Raw genomic sequence first — 20809 nt, forward strand, 5'->3', positions numbered from 1 at the left:
GCGCCACTCCCTCGTCCGCCGCGCACCAACCAACGGCGCCCCCGTGCCACGCCCCTCCGCCGCGCACCAACCAACGGCGCCCTCTCGGGAGGGCCACGACCCTGCCCCTCCCGCGGCGTAGGCCTAGCGCCTGTAACGGGCAACAGAGGGCGCAGGTTCCTCTTTCAGGCCCCGCCCAGCCACCCCTTTGTTGGTCCCGCCCCCCGGCCGCGCCTCACGCATGCGCCCACAGCCATCGCAAAGCTCCTCCTTCCAGGCGGGCCTCCCGGTTCCAGACTGAGTCTCTTGCTATCGGCACACAGCAAGTTCCGCCCGCAGGCCTCCCCGGCTCTCGTTTCCGGGGAGGCTTTGCCCTGGAGCGGAAGTATATCCGGTGAGGGGCGGGGCTGTCGTGTGCGAAATTACTCCGGGCCTGGCAACGAGGCCGGACTGGCCAGCGGCCCGGGAGCTGGGTCCAGCGGCGAACTTGACCCAACTCTTCCGGCAGCAGGAGGCAGGTGGCAGGTGAGTCCTCAGAGAGGCCAGCGCGCCCGGCAGGGAGGTCGGGCCCCTCAGAGGGGCGACCGCGAGTAGAAAGGAGGCCAGGTCCCTCAGGGGGCGAAGGCGGAGAGGCCGGGTTCCTCAGAGGGGAGACGGCGGGGAGGCCGGATCCCTCAGGGGAGCGACGGCGGGAAGGCCGGGTCACTCAGGGGGGCAACCGCGGGCCGCGGGAAGGCCGGGTCCCTCAGAGGGATGGACGGTGGTGGAGGGGCGGGAGCCGGTGGCGGGCCCTTGATGGAATTAGTGGTTACCAGTGGAGGAGGAAATGCAACCCACTCCAGTGTTTTTGCCTGGAGAGTCCCAGGGACGGGGGAGCCTGGTGGGCTGCCGTCTATGGGGTCGCACAGAGTCGGACACTACTGAAGCGACTTAGCAGTAGCAGTAGTGGTTACCAGGGCCACCCCCTTCTGGTATCAATAACCAGGACCCCACCTCCTGGTTTGGATGGAAAGTCCACAATATTTTAGGGCCCCTAGTGCACTGTGACCCCCGCCCTCTGAAAGCAGTCTTCCTGGTCCCCAGAGCCCCTGAGCAGTGGGCACGGCCTGGGCGGGACGTGTTTGAATGTTGGCACTGCCCACCAGCTAACCCCCCTGCTTCATCTCTTCACTGACTGAAGGGCTTGCATTTGCTTTAAATGATTATGTACTTTACTAAATGTCACTGAAAAGGGAAGCCGGAGGTTGACTGGAAAATACAGAGTCAGAGTAGCAAATAAATAGCCAGTGATGCTCCCACCCAGAGAGCCACTGCTCATTTTGGAGTAAAAGTCTTCCAGTCTTTATCTGCAGGTGCTTTCTACCCCTTGCTTTTTTTTTTTTTTTAACCTTTTTATAGAGTCTCGGTTGATGCCCAATCAACTGCATTCATTCAGAGATACACTTGGATAAATTTTGGCATGTGATACACAAGCATTTTGCATATTTCACCCCACTGCCTGTCTGCACTTTGGGATCTTGGACTTGTTTCTGTTACGTGTGGTCTTTGCTAGCTGCTTATTCATTCCTCCCTCCACCCAACATAAAGTTCAGGGACTCTTATGAGCCCATTTTACAGACTCAGCCAAGAATGATGAGTGATACCTAGAATCCTGGCCCTGGCCAATGTCAGGATAGGGTGCTGCAGCCTCCCAAAGCCCTGAGTGCCCATCCACCTCCCACCCTGCCTCAAGTTCATGGTAGCCTGTCAGTGTCTGTTGTACTGATTATGGAATGAAGCAAGTGGAAGTCTTGGCTGCCCCACCCTGCCTGCCTGCACCCTGGGGCACTCTGTTTCTCCCCTCCCTTCCGAAGGTGCCCTTTGTTTGTTTACGGGGAACCTCAGCCTGCTCTAGTCCACAGCCTCTCCCCTCCCCAGAGTCCCACCTCAGATAGCACCTATCCCACTGCTTCTGTCCTGATGGTGACAGGGGTGGTTCCCCCTTTTATAACCCTTCAGAGCTGAGCTGTCCTGTGCAGTAGCCACTGGCCATTCATGGCTAGTGATCACTTGAATGTGGCTATTCCAAAATGGGATGTACCCTTCGTGTAAAATACACAGCAGTCTCTGGAGACTTGGAGTGTTAAGGTGGGGGTGGGGTAGGAGGTGTGTAAAATAGTTCCTTAGTATTTTCTTTTTTTTTTTTAATTTTTATTTTTACTTTATTTTACTTTACAATACTGTATTGGTTTTGCCATACATTGACATGAATCCACCATAGGTGTACATGCGATCCCAAACATGAACCCCCCTCCCATCTCCCTCCCAACAACATCCCTCTGGGTCATCCCCCTGCACCAGTCCTTAGTATTTTCTATACTGGTTAGATGTTAAAGTGATATTTTGGTGCTCTCAGGCTCAGTAGTATGTGTATGTGTATAAAGTCACTTGTTTCTTTTCTTTTTGTTACTTTTTAATGTGGCTACCAAAAAGTTAAAAATTACACATGCAGCATGTATTTCAGTGTCTTCCAAGGCATTTTTAAAAAAATATTTATTTGACTGCATCAGGTCTTAGGTGCAGCAAGCAGGATCTTTTTTATTTGTAGCATATGAACTCTTAGTTTCTGCATTTAGGATCTAGTTCCCTGACCAGGTTCCCTTGCGTTGAGAGCACAGAGTCTTAGCCACTGGACCACCAAGGAAATCCCACGGCATTTGTTCTTTATGCCAGGATGTCTAAATGTGTTCTTTATTTATGCCTTCTTTCTTAGGATTCATCATTTTCTGCTTCCTATCTGTGGCTTTAGTCATTTCTTAAATGGGGTGAGCAATTCACAGGATTTGGCCAAATGCCTGGTGTGTTGTAATTGATAAATTCGTGTTAGCTATACAGTTTTAAATTGGTCTTACTTTTATTCATTCACTTTTTCGTTGTTCTGGGCCTTGGTTGCGCTTGGACTTTACTCTCGTTGCAGTGAGTGGGGGCCACTCTCCACCGTGGCACGCGAGCCTCTCATTGCCGTGGCTTCTCTTGTCGCGGAGCACAGGCTCTAGGTGCATGGGCTTCAGCAGTTGCAGCACGTGGTCTCAGTTATTGTCACTTCTGGGCTTAGTTGCTCCTTCATTGGCAGGCAGATTCTTTACCACTGAGCCACCAGGGAAGCCCCAGTAATTTTTTTTTTAATAGACTTGAGTTTTCTAGAGCAGGTTTAAGCTTACTGCATAATTGAGCGGAAGGTACAGGGAATTCCTGTATGCCCCCTGCCCCCACGTGTGCATTGCCTCCCCGGTTATCAGCATCTCCCACCAGAGCAGGACATCTGTCACCAGGATGAACCTCCACTGACACGTCCCTGTCAGCCAGCATCCAGAGCACATTTGGTGGGCTCATGCTCAGTGGTGCATGCTCTCTGGGTTTGGACAGATGTGCACTGACACATACCCATCATTTTTCACACAGAGTAGTTTCACATCCCTAAAAATCCCCTGCGCTCCACTTGTTCATCTCCCCTGTAAACTCCCCACCCCCACAATGGCCCCCCACAACCTCTGATCCTTCTTCTGTCCCCAGAGCTCAGCTCTGCCTTCTCCAGAACATCATAGAGTGGGAATCACGATGTCACCTTCTCACAGGCGCTTCTTTCACTTAATGGTGCACACTTCCAGCTCCTCCTATCTTTTTGAGGCTTGATAGTATACTTTTGTTTTGAACCATCTAAAGGAGAAAGTGTGTCTATCATCTCTCAAATCTGGACCATGGTGTTTGCCCACCAGGCGCCCTACATAGCTGTGACAAGCTGAGTTCTAGGTGTGCCTCTCTCTCAACAAAAGTAGAAGTGGTTGTTTCAGTCCCGAAGAGGGTTCTTGGAAGTACTATTTCAGTTCCTGGGCTCGAGATGATTCGTATTCCTAACAAGGTTAAGGCAGTCTGCTTCATATGTGATGATGCTCCCAAGCCAGCCAAGTTCATGGAAGAGTCAGCCATTAACCATCATTCCGGGAGCTGCTCTTCCATCTCCAGGGGTTCTTGAAATGGAGGTTGAACAAAAATTCCCCAAGCAGCTGACTTGGAACTTGGGTTTTTACTCGGGGAACTTCTGGACATGCCCCAGCTGGTGAGCTCCTGACTTCCTGGAATTGCGAGGTTCAGGCTGCTTAAGCCAAAAAGGGGAATCTGACTTCAGAAACCAGGTTCTGGGAAGGAGATGGTCATTCCTGTGGCTGCTGAGTCCTAAATAATACATCCAGGGCTGGGCTGCTTTCCATGGGGGGCCATCCTGGGCACTCTCTGTGGGATGTGGAGCAATATCCCTGGCCCCATCCATTCAGTGCCAGGAGTGCCCCATTCCCCTGTGGTCGCTGGGGGGCAGGGTCACCACATTGAGACCCATGGCTGTAGCTGAGCATGGAGGGAGCTCTCCCAATGCCTGGAGAGTGTGTTGCCTGGTGGATACCCTCCCCACAGACTGGGGTCAGTGCACAGGCAAGTCACAAGGACCCTGATGTTGAGAGGAAGTTTGGGCAGCCAGAAAAGGTGGGGCTTGTGGTGGATGGAAGTTTGGAGGCATGGTTTCTTGTGTATTCCCTTTCTGACACTCAGTTCTCCAGTCAGTCCACCACGCAGTGAAGGCTTCTGCAGCTTTGGAACAAGTCCTCAGAAGGAAGAGGTGTGACTCCTTCATGGACATACCACCCACGACCTCTCCTGCATTTCTCTCCTTTCTGTCCCCCGACCCCCAACACCGTTTTGTTGAACAGAGAATCTGTGTTTGCCCCCGTGGGGAACTGAGACAGAGGGAGGAGCTTCAAAGGAGAATCATGGCGCTGGGCTGTGGACACCTGGCAGCCCCTCTTTGTCTTGGCAGAGCAGAGGACAGTAGAGGTGGGGACAGCTGGGCCTAGATCCCAGGCCATCTCTTATCCGCCATGGGCTCAGGGCTCTCAGAGGCACCAGGAAGGGTCCTTGCTGCCTCGCCCCCTGCTTCCTGTGAGGCCAGTGACCCTGGTCATCCCGCGGCTTGGAGGGCTTGTAGACGCAGCACGTGATCTCTGCCTCCGCCACATGGCTGTCTGTGTCTGTGTCCAGATCCCCTCTTCTTGTGGGACACGGGGACCTCAACTTAAGTACGTCTGCAGTGGTCCTGCTTCCACATGGGATCACTCCACCTGTTAAGACTTCAGCACATCTTTTGAGGGGGGATGTGATTCTGCTTATAAAAGGGCGATAGGAGATAACTGCTGATGGGCATGGGGTTTCTTTGTGGGGTGATAAGAATGTTCTGGAATTAGGTAGTGGTGATGGTTGCACGCTTCATGATTTTACTAAAATCCATTGAATTGTGTAGATTTATAGTCATGTGAATTATATATCAGTTGGCTTTTGTGGGGGAAAAAAAGGATTACTAGGAGGGCTGGACTATAGCGAGCCCATCTAAAGCACCTGGCCTTTGTTGTGTCCTTCAGGATGCAGGCAGCCTCCCCACCCAGGGAGCAGTCTCAGTATTTAAACACAAACATTTAGACTATGGGAGACAGCCCTGAGGCGCAACCATCTTTAACAGGACAGATCCTGGGCTGTGAGCATCTTCTAGCCAGCCACAAAGGCTGCTGGGCCAGGGGCAGGGTTTACACACAACAGTGGCAAATGTCATCAGCCAGGCAGGATGTGGAGGCACCGGAAGGAAGTGGCGACGGGGCTGAGGTGTGGCGGTTGCCAACAGGAACTGTGTTTTGTTTTTAGAAAAAGAACAGGGGTGGGTGGGTGTGTGCTGGGGCAGGGGAATTTTGTCATTTTAACCTTTGTCACTCTTGGAGTTTGTAAATGCCACATTCATCTAGTGTGCAGGAAGACCCAGGGGAGCCCCTTGTGCTGGATTCCGAGAAGCCTCTCCTGGTTTTCCCTTTGCTGCTCTTGGAGGTCTTCTAAGAGAGGGCAGAAACCCGGGATCTCCAGAAACGGTACCTGGGATTTTGGTGGCGGGAGGCTGCTGCAGTGACTCCCGGGTGCTTCTCAAGGAAAAGGCACTTTCCAGTGGCTGCCCACTCCTTGGTCATAGGAGCCCAAGGGAGTGTGTTTTTTATAGAAAGTGCTGTTTGGTTTTGATGGGAACTCTGTCCATCCAGGAAGTTTTTCAAAAATCATTGCTTCCACTTAAAAAAAAAAACCCTCCCACTTTCTCAGGAGACAGAAAGGTAGGCAGGAACCTTATAAGCCTGCTTCATCACCCTGCCCCATCTTCTAGAACCATCCTGGTGCGGGTCTGGTCCGTGGCTTGACGGGCTGTAGATAGAGCTGTGGGGTTGCCTGGGTCAGTGGGGTCCCTGCCCGCTTCTCACCACCCCACAGCCTGTGCCTGTCTGACAGGTCACGTGGCCCCAGAGACCCCAAAGTCAATAGAAGGTAGCAGTGGGGTGCGGGCAGGTTGCATTTTTCTTGGTGGTGTGGTTCTCTGTGAGGGTGAGAAGGCCGGCTATAGGGCGGATAAGGAGCCTGGACACCTGCGTGCACAGAGGCCGCTGTGGGGGCTCAGGGGCCAGCCCAGGCCAACCCCACTCTGGCTGGATGAGGGATAGCACCCTGCTTTGTCTTCTCATGGCCTAAGTGAGGCTGCATTCAGCCCGGGCAGAGGGTGTTTGGAGGCTAAAGTGAGTCGTGGGTGAGAAATTGCTGGCAGGCGGTAGGTGCAGGGGAGGGCAGCTTGGATTGCTGGTCAGTCCACACACGGGGACTGTCCCTTGACCTGCTCTTGGAGTGGCCCTGAGAGCTGCTTGGTTTACAGATGAACCACCTGGGCGGGTGCACGGCCCCTCGGCAGTTAGCGGTCATGGTCGGGGGAGCAGGTGGAGGCGCAGGGCCCCACCCGCCACATCTAGCACAAGTGCCCTCATACAGAGGAGTCCCTGCTGCCCAGCACAGGGGATGCGACTAGTCTCTGCAACAGAGGGTCAGGGCAGGTGGCCTCTTAACCGGGGCCTCCTGGGGGTCTCAGATCATCCACATTGGGAGAAAAACGGCAGCTGGGCTCTTTGTGGCTGCCCTCCCTTTTTGGAGGCACCTCTTCCTGCCCTCCAGGCCCTAGGCACAGGTCTCTACCATACCTCCAGAACCAGGGAGGGTCAGAACCGGAGGAACCTACACCAGACTGCAGGTGCGGCAGAGGTGCCTGGTGCGGGAGCAGCCACAGCTAGGAGGGATTTGGCCCTGGATTTGGGATGAAGAGTGGAGGGTGGGGCAGTGGAGGTGGGTGGCCAGGCAGAAGGGACCACAGTTTCATCCCCATGGTCCAGGGTGCAAACACTGACTCCTTCTGCTACCAACTGTGCAGCCTAACAGTGATTTACTCATTAACTGGGTAGTAGTTGATGGTGACCACTAGTAGTTAATGGTTAGTACTGAGTCACCATCTTCTAGCCCAGTGTTTCTCACCTGGGATGCTCCTGCCCTCAGGGGATACTGGATCACATCTGGGGACATCTGTGGTCGTCACAACGGGGGATACTCCTCACATGAGGGGGCAGGGCTGCTGCTCACCCCCATAGTGCCCAGGGTGGCCCCAGTGTCAGTAGTGGCAAGTCTGGGCTTCAGTCTTTCCAGCTTTAAACTAGGGTTCTGCTTTGCTCCGTGGGTTACCGTGACTGCCTCACTGGGCGTTAACCAAGGTGGCAGGAAGTGATGCTGGTGGCTGGGGCCTCAGGGGCAGCTCTTCTGGTCTCTGGACAGGCCTCCTCGTGCCAGAGCACAGGTGGCTTCCTGCCCCGTCGCCAGGCGGCCTGTCCGCGCGCGTTCCCTCTCTCACACGTCAGTGCCTGCGCCTTTCACCCGTGTGGTCTTCTGAGTTTGTGCTGTCACCTCGCACGGTAAGCAGATTTTACAGGCAGTTCTGGCCCCAGCTTGAACCCAGAGGGAAATGGCCTGTTCTTTGTGGTTACCAGAGCAGCACTTCAGCCCACACTTGCTCTGTCTCCTCACCTTACTTTAAAAATAACAGCTTTCCTGGCTCTCATTGATGTTCCAGACTCTCCGCCTTTCATGTGTGCAGTCCGCTGTTTTCAGTCCATTCACATTGTCTGCAACACCACCTCTCTCCAGTTCCAGAACATTCTGTCACCTCAGAAGAAACCTTGTTCCCGTCAGCAGTCACCCCATCCCTTGCCCCAGCCCCTGACCACCAGGAACCCAGTCCCTGTGTCTGCGGATCTGCCTGCTCTGCACGTTTCCCATCAGTGGAGTCACCCTGTGTGTCCTTCTGTGTCTGCCTCCCTCACTGAGCACCGTGTCCTCAGGGTCTGTCCATGTGGTAGCGAGTGTCAGGGCTTCTCTCTTTTCCATGGCTGAGTGATGCTTCCATGTGTGGATCAGCTCACCCACTACTGGGCATTTGGGTGTCTCCACCTTTTGGCTGTTAGGAATCATGCTGCTGGACACACTTATGTACAGGTTTTTGTGTGGACATGTGTCGCCCACAAGTGTTATCACTCAGATGGACACTTAGGAGAGAGCTGCTGGTGAGATGGTAACTGCAGTTTTTAAACTGCTGGGCTCTTTTCCTCAGCAGCCACCCCATTTTACATTACCCCAGCAGCGCAGGAGGGTTCCTGTTGACTGTCCTGTTTGATTACGCTGTCCTCGTTGGGGGCGGCAGGTCCCTCCCCTCCTCACTGGGCTCCCTACATCTGGCTCCATTCCTGGATGCTCAGCCTCTGTGTTTTGCATAGTTCATGCTGCTTTGAATCAACCTTCCAGTACCCACAGTGTCAAGTGGGGCCCAGAAGAATGAGCAGGCTTCACCTACCAGTGGGGAGGACAGATGGTCCCCAGCCTGCGTGTAACCAGGGCCCGAGTGACCCAGTTGTGTCAGCTGTGAGTTACCCTCCCTGGCGTTCCTTCAGATGTTCTGTGTAGCCTCTGTCTGAGTTTCCAATGGCTGCTGTAACAAATCACCACAGACTTTGTAGCCCAAACCACACAGATTATCCTCTTACAGTTCGAGAGGTTGAGTCCAGCTCAGGCCTCTCAGGGCTAAAATCCAGGTGTGGGCAGGGCCGGTCCCTCCGGAGGCTCCGGGGGAGCTTCGGCTCCTGCCTTTTCCAGCTTCTAGAGGCGCCGCATCCCTGGCTAGCAGCCCCTCCCTCCATCCTCCCAGTCAGCAGAGCAGCATCTCCCGTTTCTCTGCCTCTGACTCTGTTAGCAGGCCCTGTGGACATGCGGAGGACACAGAAGGGGGAAAGAGGTAGGGTCAGGGTTGCGCCTGCCCCAAGGGGAGAGGTGCTGGACCCCTCCTTTGGACCCCGCCCTCCACACTCCATGCTCCAGAAGAAGTACTCTGAGGGCCCAGCTTACCGCCATCCCTCTCACTTGATACCAGAGCAACCTCTTTCTTGTTAGTTTCTCATAACTCAAGAGTCAGAATTATTCCTGGCTCTACAGGCAGGACACCCTGGCTAGAACACTGGTGTGTGCCCTTCACGTTATCCGTCCAGCCTCTGGAATTAACCCAGAGGTGCCAGGAGGCCCAGGCCAATGGGGATCAGTCTGATTTCCGACCTGCCGACGTGTAGAAGCGCCGAGCCTGCAGAAGATGCTGGGCTCCAGGATGTGGTGGGTCGTGACTCAGCGCTTACTAACCGCTTGCTGAGGTCCTTCCCTTCCTGGTCGCCCCATCTGGACTGTGGACATGGGTGCAGACATGGGTGAACTGGGCTGAGGTGACCAGACCTGCCTGCCTCAGGCCCATCCCCTGGCACAGCTTCTCCATCACTGAGGTCAGCCTAGTGGCATGACATTGTCCCCTGGGGGTGACGGGATCCCTGTGCAAGGACACGCGATGTCCTTTCAGACATGGAATGTCCAGAAGTTTCTGATTGTAAATGTAGGCTGTTCGAAGCCCCTCGGTTTGTCACAGTTTGCTGCACAGCATGCTTGGTCTGGAGGGTCAAGGTCACAGGACCAAGAGACTGACTCCAAAGGTGTTTATTACAACATTACGTGTATATTACAACATTGCTTGTATATTACAACATTACGTATATATTACAACATTATGTGTATATTACAACATTACGTGTAAGTGGTTTTCATCTCACCAGCAGTGCAGGGCTGTGTGTGCTGGAGCCCAGCCTGGGCAGTGCTTCCGCTTCCCCCAACCTGGGCCTACTTCCCCCTCTGCTGCTGCTCCTGGGTGAGCTCCCAGGATACCTCCACCGCACCCAGTCCTGACCAGGTCCACTCCCAGGAAAGCATATCTACCCCAGCCGGAGATGGAGACAAGGGGCGGTGGGCCATTGTGGCCATCAGAGCGGTGATGGTGGAGGAGCAGCGCGTGACTGGTCCCAAGTATGAGCCAGACCCAGGCTCCTTGTGCTTGATTTCACCCTTTCATGCCCCCTGCGGTGGGGTCTATTACTCCCAATGTGACAGAGAAGACAGTACAGAACAGAGGCTTGGAGCAGGGCCATGGCAGTGCAGCCCCTACACTGGGGCCTCGTCCCCAAGATGAGCGGCATCTGTCACAAGACCAGACCACTCGTGGAGGCATCTTCACTTAGGTGGTACATTGGGGTGGGTAGTGTCCCCCAGATTCCTATCTGTCCCTTGGACGTGGATCTGTGCAGATGTTAGGCTAGAGAGCTGAGGGCCCATGGGGTTATGGAGGGCCCTGGTCCAGAGACAAGACTGTGACACAAGCCACAGAGAGGAGGAGAGGCAGCAGGAGTCCACGCCCTTCCAGCCCTGGAGCCCAGAAGCCCCACGGTCAGGCTGTGGGCAGAGCTAGTTCCTCCTGGGGCTCCCTCCCAGCTCCACCAGTGCCCCTGGTCCTTGGAGTCTCCATCTCTGTGTCCATCATCACACGGCCTCTTACAAACTCATCACTGGATTTGGGGTGCCCGGATAGTCCAGGAATAGGGCAACCCAAGATCCTTAATCAGTCTGCAAAGACTCTCTTTCCAGATGAGATTCATTCACAGATCCCTGGCTATGGACATCTCTTCACAGAGGCTGCCACCTAGCCTGAGGGGCCCGCCCTCAGGTGGCATGTGGGGCCAGCAACTTTCTCTTTACCAAAAGCCTCTGGGCACAGAGGGGATGTGCCGGGGCAGTTCTGTGTGCCCTTTTGTTGAAACTCAAAACCACAAGTCCCAGGAGCGTCCCCAGTCCACCCGCTGGTGCTTCTAGAACAGGGTTTCAAGAAGGCTCATGATGTTTCCTTTTTGTGTGTTCCAGGTCTGAGGGAGCCCTGGGGGCCCTGTGACCTTCCTGTCGTGAGTGTCCTGCCCGGCCCTCCCCACGGAAACCTCGTGGGGGTTGTCCCGAGAGCGCGGCCAAGATGTCCAACCCCTTCCTAAAGCAGGTCTTCAACAAGGACAAGACCTTCCGGCCCAAGCGCAAGTTTGAGCCAGGCACCCAGCGCTTCGAGCTGCACAAGAAGGCGCAGGCCTCGCTGAACGCAGGGTTGGACCTGAAGCTGGCGGTGCAGCTGCCCGCTGGCGAGGAGCTCAACGACTGGGTGGCCGTGCACGTGGTGGACTTCTTCAACCGCGTCAACCTCATCTATGGCACCATCAGTGACGGCTGCACCGAGCGCTCCTGCCCCATCATGTCGGGCGGCCCCAAGTACGAATACCGTTGGCAGGACGAGCAGAAGTTCCGGCGGCCCACGGCACTGTCAGCCCCCCGCTACATGGACCTGCTCATGGACTGGATTGAGGTGCAGATCAACAATGAGGACATCTTCCCCACCAACGTCGGTGAGTCTCTGTGCTTTTGTGTTCTTTTAGGGTCAACTTTATTGGGATGGAGTCCACACACCGCTACATCCACCCATTTAAAGTGCATGGTTCAGGGGCTTCCCTGGTGGTCCAGTGGTTGGGACTCCACGCTTCTGCTTCATGGGGCACAGTTGGGGAACTAAGACCTCACATGCTACATGGTAAGGCAAATAAAAAAAAGCAGTTCAGTGGCGTTATAGTACATTCACAGTGTTGTGCAGCTATCAGCTGTATCTAAATCCATCTCCCTGGAGGCTTCTCTGGCCCAGTGGTTAAGAATCTGCCTGCCAATGCAGGGGACAGGGGTTGCATCCCTGGTCTGGGAAGATCCCACATGCTGAGGGGCAGCTAAGCCTGTGCCCCACAACTACTGAGTCTGTACTCTAGAGCCCATACTCTGCAACAAGAGAAGCCTGCGCACTGCAGCTGGAGAAAGCCCACGTGCAGCAGTGAAGACCCTGCGCAGCCAAGGAAAAAAAGTCCATCACCCTAAAAGAAGCCCCATCCCCTTCAGCAGTCACCCGCACTGCCTCCCCAGCCCCTGACTACCAGGAACCCACTGTCTGTGTCTGTGGCTTTTCCTGTTCTGAACATTTCCCATTGGTGGAATCACACCCTGTGTGTCCTGTGTCTTCTTCTCACACTGAGCGTCGTGTTCTCAGGGTCCATCCATGTGGTAGCGAGTGTCAGGGCTTCTCTCCTTTTCATGACTGAGTGATGCTCCTGTGTGTGAAGGGACACATTTTGCTTCAAGCAGAGGCTTCCCTGGTGGCTCAGATTTTAAAGAATCTGCATGCAGTGCAGGAGACCCAGGTTCAATCCCTGGGAGAAGGGAATAGCTACCTCCTCTAGTATCCTTGCCTGGAGAATTCCATGGACAGAGGAACCTGGCAGGCTGCACTTCATGGGATAGCAAAGAGCCAGACCCAGCTGAGCGACTAAACACACAGAGTTAAGGGATCTTGAGATAGACAGTTCTGGATTATCTGAGTGAGCCCTAAATGTCATCGCAAGGTCCTAATGAGGGGGCAGAGGGAGACTCGTTGCCCAGGGAGGCAGAAGGTGGTGAGGTGATGGGAGGAAGAAGGGACCATAAGCCCAGAAAAGATGGGACCGGGTTTTACCTGGAGCCTGTGGAGGACCCAGCTCTGCCCACAGCTGGACTCCAGCTCGGCACCATGTGGACTCTGGCCTCAGGAACTGGGAGAGAATTGTCCTGAGCCGCTGAGCGGCCCCAGGAGACAGCAGATGTTATTCTCATGTTCACCCGGGCTGCTTGGAGTCCTGGTAGGCTGACTGGTGAGCAGGCCTCGGGCCTGGCTTTGGGCTGCTGGCATGCTACGTGCTTCATTGAGTTTCTCACCCCCAGGCCTCACTCACCGTCCGTACAGTGAACCACGTTGACTCTGGCAAGGGGCTTCCAGGGACCCACCTGTGAAAAGGCCATCCCACACTCATCACTTTCCCGAAACAGATTCCTGGGCGGTCCCCTGTCAGGTTCCTGGGTCCAAGTCTGCACCTTCTCGCTGTCATCCTGAGTTACTGCTTTGCTGGGACCATCTGGGGCCCTGTGGGGTCCACTTCCTAGAACTCAGGCTTGCCTCGAGTCAGTGCTCACACACCAGAAAGGAGAGCATGAAAAGAGCGAGAGAAATGAACTGGGCAGATGTCACCCAGCTGCCCAGCAGAGGGTAGGGGCTGCCTGGCCCAGGCCGTATCTTCCAGCCCTGTCCACAAACCCCAGGGCCAGCCCCACCCCTTGGCCTGGTTCCACCCGCACCCCCACCCCCGGAGGACTGAAGTGCTTCTCTTTGCTTGTTTGCGGTGCTGCTCAGAACAGGCGCCTCCCGTGCTCTTCAGGGCTAGATCTGTGGCCAGACAGAGAAACCACAGGTCCAAAAGTTCATCCTGCCCCCCACGCTGGTGCTTCCATGCCTGAACATCCACTTAGCCCCAAAGCCACCTGGGTACTCTTGAGTTGAGACCCGAGATCCGTCCACACGCTTTTCCCATAAAGGACCAGATGGGCTGCCTCGGATACTCCGATCTGCCATGCAACCCAAAAGCCATCATGGATGACATGTAAACAAGTGTGCATGAGGAGTAGGCCTGTGTTCCAGTAAAACTTACCTACAGAAGTGGGTGGTGGACCAGGTTTGTGACTCCATGTGAGGGCATCTTGCAGGCGTGGGCAGTGCAGTCCCAGAAGATCCTGTGTCCAGGCCCTTCTCCTATGGGGCTGTCGCTCCCTCTCTACCTGGGATGACCCAGGAGGACCTCAGTGACTCCCATCCCCCCCAGGAAAGGGGGCATGGTGGGGCCTTAGCCTAGTGGGGCCCAGGATCCTGTGTGGCAGGTGGTGGCTATATGCTGTGCTACCTTCCTCTGCCTGCCATAGGCTCTAGTTCCCTCTGACCTCCCAATGCTGAGGAGACCTTCCCTTGTGGGGGGTCCTCCTGCCCTCGAGGCCACTGTCCCACCACTCAAGTTTCATGGGTCTTCACGGACGGCAGGTGAGCCTCAGATGCCCTGTGAACATGGTTTTTCCCAAGAGTCAAGTATTCTTGGGCTTCCCTGATGGTTAAGAATCCACCTGCCAGTGTAGGAAACATGAGTTCGATCCCTGGTCTGGGAACATCCCACATGAGGCAGAGCAGCTAAGCCTGCGTGCTTCAACTACTGAGCTCATGCACTTAGGGCCTGTGCTCTGCGACAAGAGAAGCCACCGCAGTGAGAAGCCTGCACACACAACTCAAGAGAACCTGCGCTCAGCAGCGAAGCCCTAGCACAGTCAAAAAATTTTTTAATTAGTTTAAAAGAGTCAAGCATTCCTTCTGTTTAGCTCTTTTCTCCTGTTGGATGGAGGCAGGAAACCCAGAGGCCTCACTGGTGCTGAACAAGCCTTCTGCAAAGGAACATCCCCAGACACCCAGCCTGGAGTACCAGTGCCATCAACAGTGTGGGACACGCATACACACAGGAGGGAGCTGGCCAGAAGCATGACGGTCGGTCTTGGGGAAGGTCTTTCCCATTTGCCTCGTGCCTCCACACCCTGGGACCTGCCTCTGGCGTGAGAAACCCTCACTCAGGCTAGTTGTCCCTGACTGGCCGCTGACACCACCCCTTGAGCTGCTGAGCACACACATCCTGAGCACCTACTTGGATGTCTTTGGAGATTTGCTTGCCAACCAGCAGCTGCCATTACATTTTCTGTGAGTGCATCCCAGAGTGTTGTGGCTGTCCACAGGCTGGGTGGAGCCCCTCTCATGAAGGACACAGGACCTGTCCGTCCTGGTCCCGGGCAGCCCTCGGTAGCACTGGTCACGTGGTGTGAGTGCATGGCATCTATCCCCTGGGCCAAGGAGGACACGCAAGGTGGGGAGGGGCATGTTGGCGTGGCCCATGAATGTGCCTGACGCCAGAGGGTCACCCCCAGCTGGCGCGACAAGCCTTACCACAATTTTAAAAAATTTTTTAAAAATTTAAAAATAGAAATAAATGTATTTCAGTAATAGAAAAACAAGGTGCATGTATGTATGTATGCAATTAAGTTAGGATGTGTATGCTATTGTTAGGATGTGTATGTTCAAATGTAAGCTGTACCATGAAGCATACTTAGATGGAACAACATAAATATATTAAGGGAAAAGCATCAAAGTCCAGAACATAGGTTTTTATGCATCGCCCAGTTCCTATCCGAAAAATAAATGTAACCAGAAATAGACACAGAAGCCTGTAAGCCACCCGGAAGCGGGATGTCAGGTCCACTGCCCGGCAGACGCGGAGAGCGAGAAGGGCAGGATGTCTGGGCCTGCAGGACTGCCCCTGCCCGCCCCCGGGCGCTGTCTGGGGCAGAGAGGCGCAGGTCCTGGAGGGAAGGGAAGCTGAGCCATGCTCGTCGCCCCACAGGCACGCCGTTCCCCAAGAACTTCCTGCAGGTGGTGAAGAAGATCCTGTCGCGGCTCTTCCGCGTGTTCGTGCACGTGTACATCCACCACTTTGACCGCATAGCGCAGCTGGGCTCCGAGGCTCACGTCAACACCTGCTACAAGCACTTCTACTACTTTGTCACTGAGTTCGGCCTTATCGACACCAAGGAGCTGGAGCCACTGGTGAGTGGGGAGCGTCGTGGGGTAGGCAGCGGGTGCGCGGGGTCCCCCGTTTCAGTGGCCCAGAGGGGCGCCTGCCTGCGGTTGCCCCTGCTTCTCTGTGGGGGTGCCCATCGCTCCTGCCAAAGTGGCAGGAGAGCAAGGAGCTACTTCTTTTTCTGGTTTTAATTGAGGTAAACTTTACATGTGGTAAAACCACTGATGTAAAAACGAACAGTTCAGTGGTGTTTAGTACATTCACAGGGTCCTGCATCCGTCACCTCAGTCCAGTTCCAGAACCTTTCACAACCCCCAAAGCAGTCTTCACATCAGCAGTCACCCCGTCCTCAGCCCCTGCAACCACTCATCCACTTTCTGTCTGGGGGGATTTGCCGAATTGGTCAGTATTGACTCCCCCACATCCCCAGAAATGGGAGATTTCAGGTGCCTGAGTCAGGTCCCGTGGGCTGTGACATGGAGCCCGTATGCCATACTGTGTTACCCAAATGGCTCTGAGCAGGACCTGCAAGGTCAGAGGGCACAGGTGGTTGCTCTCCCAGTGCCCACCAGCTGCTGCCACTGTTCATGGGGGTCATTATAAGAAGTGGGAACATCTCCCCAAGCTCAGAAATGCCAGAACCTTCCAGGGACTGGTTGGTGACTGGGTGTGCGGGTCTGTTCCTGGGAGACAAGATCATCGCTCTGGATATCCCGCCCCAATTGTACCTTTCCTGGCAGGACCCTGGGCCTCCATGTGGGCCTGTTTGGGAGGCCTTTTATTTGAGTACACTTGATTACAACCTTGTGTTGGTTTCAGGTGTACAGCACTGTAACTCGGTTATACATGTATTCTTTTTCATAATCTTTTCCATTATGGTTTATCACAGGACACTGAATATAGTTCCCTGTGCTATACAGCTGGAGAAGGCAATGGCACCCCACTCCAGTACTTTTGCCTGGAAAATCCCATAGACGGAAGAGCCTGGTAGGCTGCAGTCCATGGGGTCGCTAAGAGTCGGACCCGACTGAGCGACTTCACTTTCACTTTTCACTTTCATGCATTGGAGAAGGAAATGGCAACCCACTCCAGTATTCTTGCCTGGAGAATCCCAGGGACGGGGAAGCCTGGTGGGCTGCCCTCTACGGGGTCGCACAGAGTCAGACATGACTGAAGCGACTTAGCAGCAGCAGTGCTATATAGCAGGACTTAAATGTTTATCAATTTTAAATATAGTAGTGTGTATCCGTTAATCCCAAACTCCTAATTTATCCCTATTTCTTTTCTCCCTTATGTCTGAGTCTGTTTCTCTTTCATAAATAAGTTCGTCTGTGCCATACTTTAGATTCCACATAGAAGTGACATCACGTGGTGTTTGTCTTTCTCCGACTCACATTGCTAAGCATAAAGCCCTCCAAGTCCATCCATGTTGTTGCAGATGGCATTAGCTCGCTCTTTCTCGTGGCCGAATAACAGTCTGCTGTATAGATGCGCCGCGTCTCCGTTCTCCACTCCTCTGTCAGTAGGCATTTAGCGTGTTTCCATGTCTTGGTTATTGTAAATAGTGCTGCTGTGAGCATTAGGGTACATTTATCTTTTCAAATTATAGTTTTCTCTGGATACATGCCCAGAAGTAGGATGGCTGAATCAGTCTATGGGACCTCCATATTCTCCATAGTGGTGGCACCAATTTGCTTTACATGTGACCTTTTCCCCTGATTCCTTTCATTGCTTTGGGTCTTTGCAAAAGGCTTATCTTTGACAACTTTTAAAAATCTCTAAAAACATCTCAACATAGTTTTTTCGTGTTTGTATATTCTCTTGTAGGCTCTGGCTAGTAGGGAAGGGGTTTCCCTCTGGGGTAGTGGAATGTTCTGGAACCAGGTAGAGGTGGGGGTTGTCCACTGTTGAGGAGGACAGTTCATTTTATGTGACTTTCACCAAATACGGAAAATAGTCGTGGGCAGTTTTATGATACGCTCATGGTTTTTCACTTAGTATCCTGATCCCATGGTCCTTTCTCCTGCATTGACGCTTAGAGTTCTTTCTGGAGGCAGAAACTGTGACCCTTCTCATAAAGAGCCTGCCGCCTGGCCTGAGGCACATACTGTCTATGCCCTGTTTAGTAAGGTTTGTGTTAAATGAGGCCCGTGGGCCCCTTGAGACCATGCACTCCGACTTCCCTTTGTGACTCCTGATGTCCTGCTTGTTCTTAACAGAAAGAAATGACCGCACGGATGTGCCACTGAGAGCCCTCGGCCCTGTCGTCTCTGCGGCCACGCCCTGGGGGCCCACTGCGGCTACGCGCCACATCTCCAGCGCAGGGACCAGTGTTTTCTAGCCCAGCAGATTCTGGGCTGTCAGGGTTGCATCCTCTCTCCGGTTCCAAGGTGGCAGCAGCCATTAGTCCAGTCCTCTTTGGGCCCCAGTCTCCTCAGCCGTCACATCATGAGGGAGATGGAATTTGAACTCTGTGATTCTCTGTGTTGTGAGCAACCAGGAAAACCCACGTTGTTTGGAAACCACTTGCATCTGCCTGGAGGCTGGCCCACCTTGGGTCCGTCTCCCGACTAGCCAGCATGCTTGGCCATGGGCTCTGGGGCCCAACAGCAAGGCCATAGCCGTGCAGCACTTCCCACCATGGCCCAGGTCTGGTTTCGAGCGGTACGAGCACCTGGCTTCTGTCGTCCCTATGTCCTCCCCTAGCCACTTCTGTCCGCTGTTCCTCCAGGACCCTGGGCTCATCCATCAGTTTCCCAAGCCTGCGCCTGCATCCCACATTTCTTGGGGCCCCTTCATGTCACATAAAAGAGTGAATTTTTATAGTTTCATATACAACTGCTGTGAGATGTTACTAGGAGGAAAAAAAAAAGCATTTTACCTACAGGTAGTCTTCCCCTTGCCTTCTAGAAAAATGTCCCCTTTTTGCCATGAATAACAGGGTGACTTTCCCAGGGAGCACCTCTCCCTGGGTATACAACCTCTGAATTTCACCTAATGCCTGCCAACATCATATGGAAACCCTTTGTGTGCCACCCGGCCCCCCCGACCCCAGGACTCTGGGACCAAACCCCAGCACCTTCTCCCTGCAGAAGCTGGAGCGGGGGCACTCCACCAGCCACCTCCCTGCCCACGAGCAGCATCCTTGGTGGCCTCTGGCCATGGCAACCCTACCTGCCCAGGCCACGCTGGTTCCAAGTTACCTCGAGGTGTCAGGGAGAGGGTCCACCACCGACACCGAACAAGTGCAATTAACGAACGCAACCTGGGCCTCAGTCCTTCAGAAGCTGCCGGCCCTGCTCCTGGAGGCCTAGAAGGACTTTATGAAACCGGCCAATCGAATGTAGCTCCTTTTAGATGCAGAACCACAACCAAACGCGTAACCACTGTGCCTCTCCAGGTCACCAGCCAGGTCAAGGAAGGCAGTGCGACTAGGGGAGAGTCCCCTGCCCACCCTCCTGCACCTGTGGGTATTCCCACAGGGACATCAGAATAAACCAGTCTCCTTATCTGCAGCTGATGACTGTCATTTTTGTCTTCCTAGAGTTAGGACACATCACCACAATTGTCACCAAGGTGCCCTTGTCCAAGGGGCAAAGAAATCTTCGCCGTCACAACGGTTTGTGGCCCCCAGAGTGCCCGAGTAGATGATCAGACGCACAGCATATTGGTGGGACTAGAATTTCACAGGGTGCCCGGCATCTGGAAAACAGACTGAGAAGGCACCCACCTCTCCCCCACTTCTGCTTTCTCTCACATTGCTCTAGACACTGAGCAAACGTGATTTTAACTGTTGTCGCTTCTCAGCGTTTTGGCTGAGATCAAGTGATTTTAACTGTTGCCTCTTTGCAACGTAAAAACGTTCCAGAAAACTTTGAACTGGGTGCAGAAGAGTAGAGTAAGAGGGAACAAACAGAGGGGTGTTTTCTCCATCCTAGGTATCCTGTGACCTTAGCACATGAGTTTACCCCAGACATCTCTTACATGCAAAATATGGGATTGTGTTACTCTCAGGGGTCCTGGGGCCAACAGAGCGGTCTTATGAGAAGCTCGACCCGGTGGATTCCAGCCCGGTGTGTGGCCTCCTTCCCCTAGAGGGCGCGCCATCTCCATCGCAGGGAGAGAGTGTCTTCAGGGGACTCCTGGTTACTTGGAAATAAATACTTTCTAATGAAGCCTGTGTTTCCTTACCCCTGGATTTTGCAAATACACCACAGAGACTTCCAGGACCAGTTTAAAGTCTGGGGAGCTATTTGCCGTTATTTGGAACAACAGCCCCCAAAGTTGTCCTTGTCCTGGTCCTGGTACCTGTGAACATGTCACTTCAGTGGGCAGAGGAGACTTTGCAGGAGGGATTAAGTATAGGCCCCTGAGATGCTGGATTCCTGGGGTCCCAGTGTCATCACAGGGTCCTTATAAGAGGCGGGGGGAGGTGCTGCTGGCTATGAGCATGGAGGGAGAGGCCGCGAGCCAGGGATAAGGCACCTCTAGAATCTGGGAAAGGCAGCAACCGGTGCTCCCTGGAGCCTCCAGAGGGACCAGCCCTGCCTACGCCTGGATTTAGCTCCTTGAGGCCCGAGTTGGACTTCGGACCTCCAGGACTTTAAGGAAATAAGTTAGTGTTATTTAAGCCAATGAGTTTGCTGACTTGTTAGGGCTGCCACGGGGAACTCATGCACCCTTTGGAAGGAAGTGTTTCATACACTGAACTCCTGGGACCTACTGACTTGGGCTGCCTGGAATGCTAAGATTAGCCAGGCTAGCTTCTGGGCAACCCTCCCTGCACTGGCCTGGTAATCACTCATCCTAACAGGACAGTTCACCCCAAAACTTGTTCAACCAGGAGAGGTTGTGGGAGGTAGGAAATGGTGTCTGGAATGGTACCAGAGGAGGCAGTGGCAAAAGGAACCAGCTGTGTTTCTTGGACAAAACCAGCTGGCCCTGTTCCCTCCTGGCCACCACTGAGGCATGGCTGTGGATCTGAGTCATCACAATGG

General features: G+C 54.0%; 1 protein-coding gene across 1 annotated transcript; it reads left to right on the forward strand.

The window, feature by feature from the left end:
* Positions 1 to 377: 377 nt before the first annotated feature.
* Positions 378 to 19463, forward strand: MOB3A (MOB kinase activator 3A). Its single transcript, XM_052643311.1, has 4 exons — positions 378 to 504; positions 11182 to 11705; positions 15636 to 15838; positions 18032 to 19463. The coding sequence occupies exons 2-4, from the start codon at positions 11285 to 11287 to the stop codon at positions 18059 to 18061; spliced, it is 654 nt and encodes a 217-aa protein (XP_052499271.1). The 5' UTR covers positions 378 to 504; positions 11182 to 11284; the 3' UTR covers positions 18062 to 19463.
* Positions 19464 to 20809: the final 1346 nt, after the last annotated feature.

This window comes from Budorcas taxicolor, chromosome 7 (assembly GCF_023091745.1).
Source record: "Budorcas taxicolor isolate Tak-1 chromosome 7, Takin1.1, whole genome shotgun sequence".
In the NCBI taxonomy this organism is placed as follows: Eukaryota; Metazoa; Chordata; class Mammalia; order Artiodactyla; family Bovidae; genus Budorcas; species Budorcas taxicolor.

Coding starts and splice junctions, on each gene's coding strand:
- MOB3A (XM_052643311.1), top strand. CDS start 11,285: ATGTCCAACCCCTTCCTAAAGCAGGTCTTCAACAAGGACAAGACCTTC. Junction 11,706..15,635: donor CATCTTCCCCACCAACGTCG/GTGAGTCTCTGT, acceptor GTCGCCCCACAG/GCACGCCGTTCCCCAAGAAC. Junction 15,839..18,031: donor CCAAGGAGCTGGAGCCACTG/GTGAGTGGGGAG, acceptor TGTTCTTAACAG/AAAGAAATGACCGCACGGAT.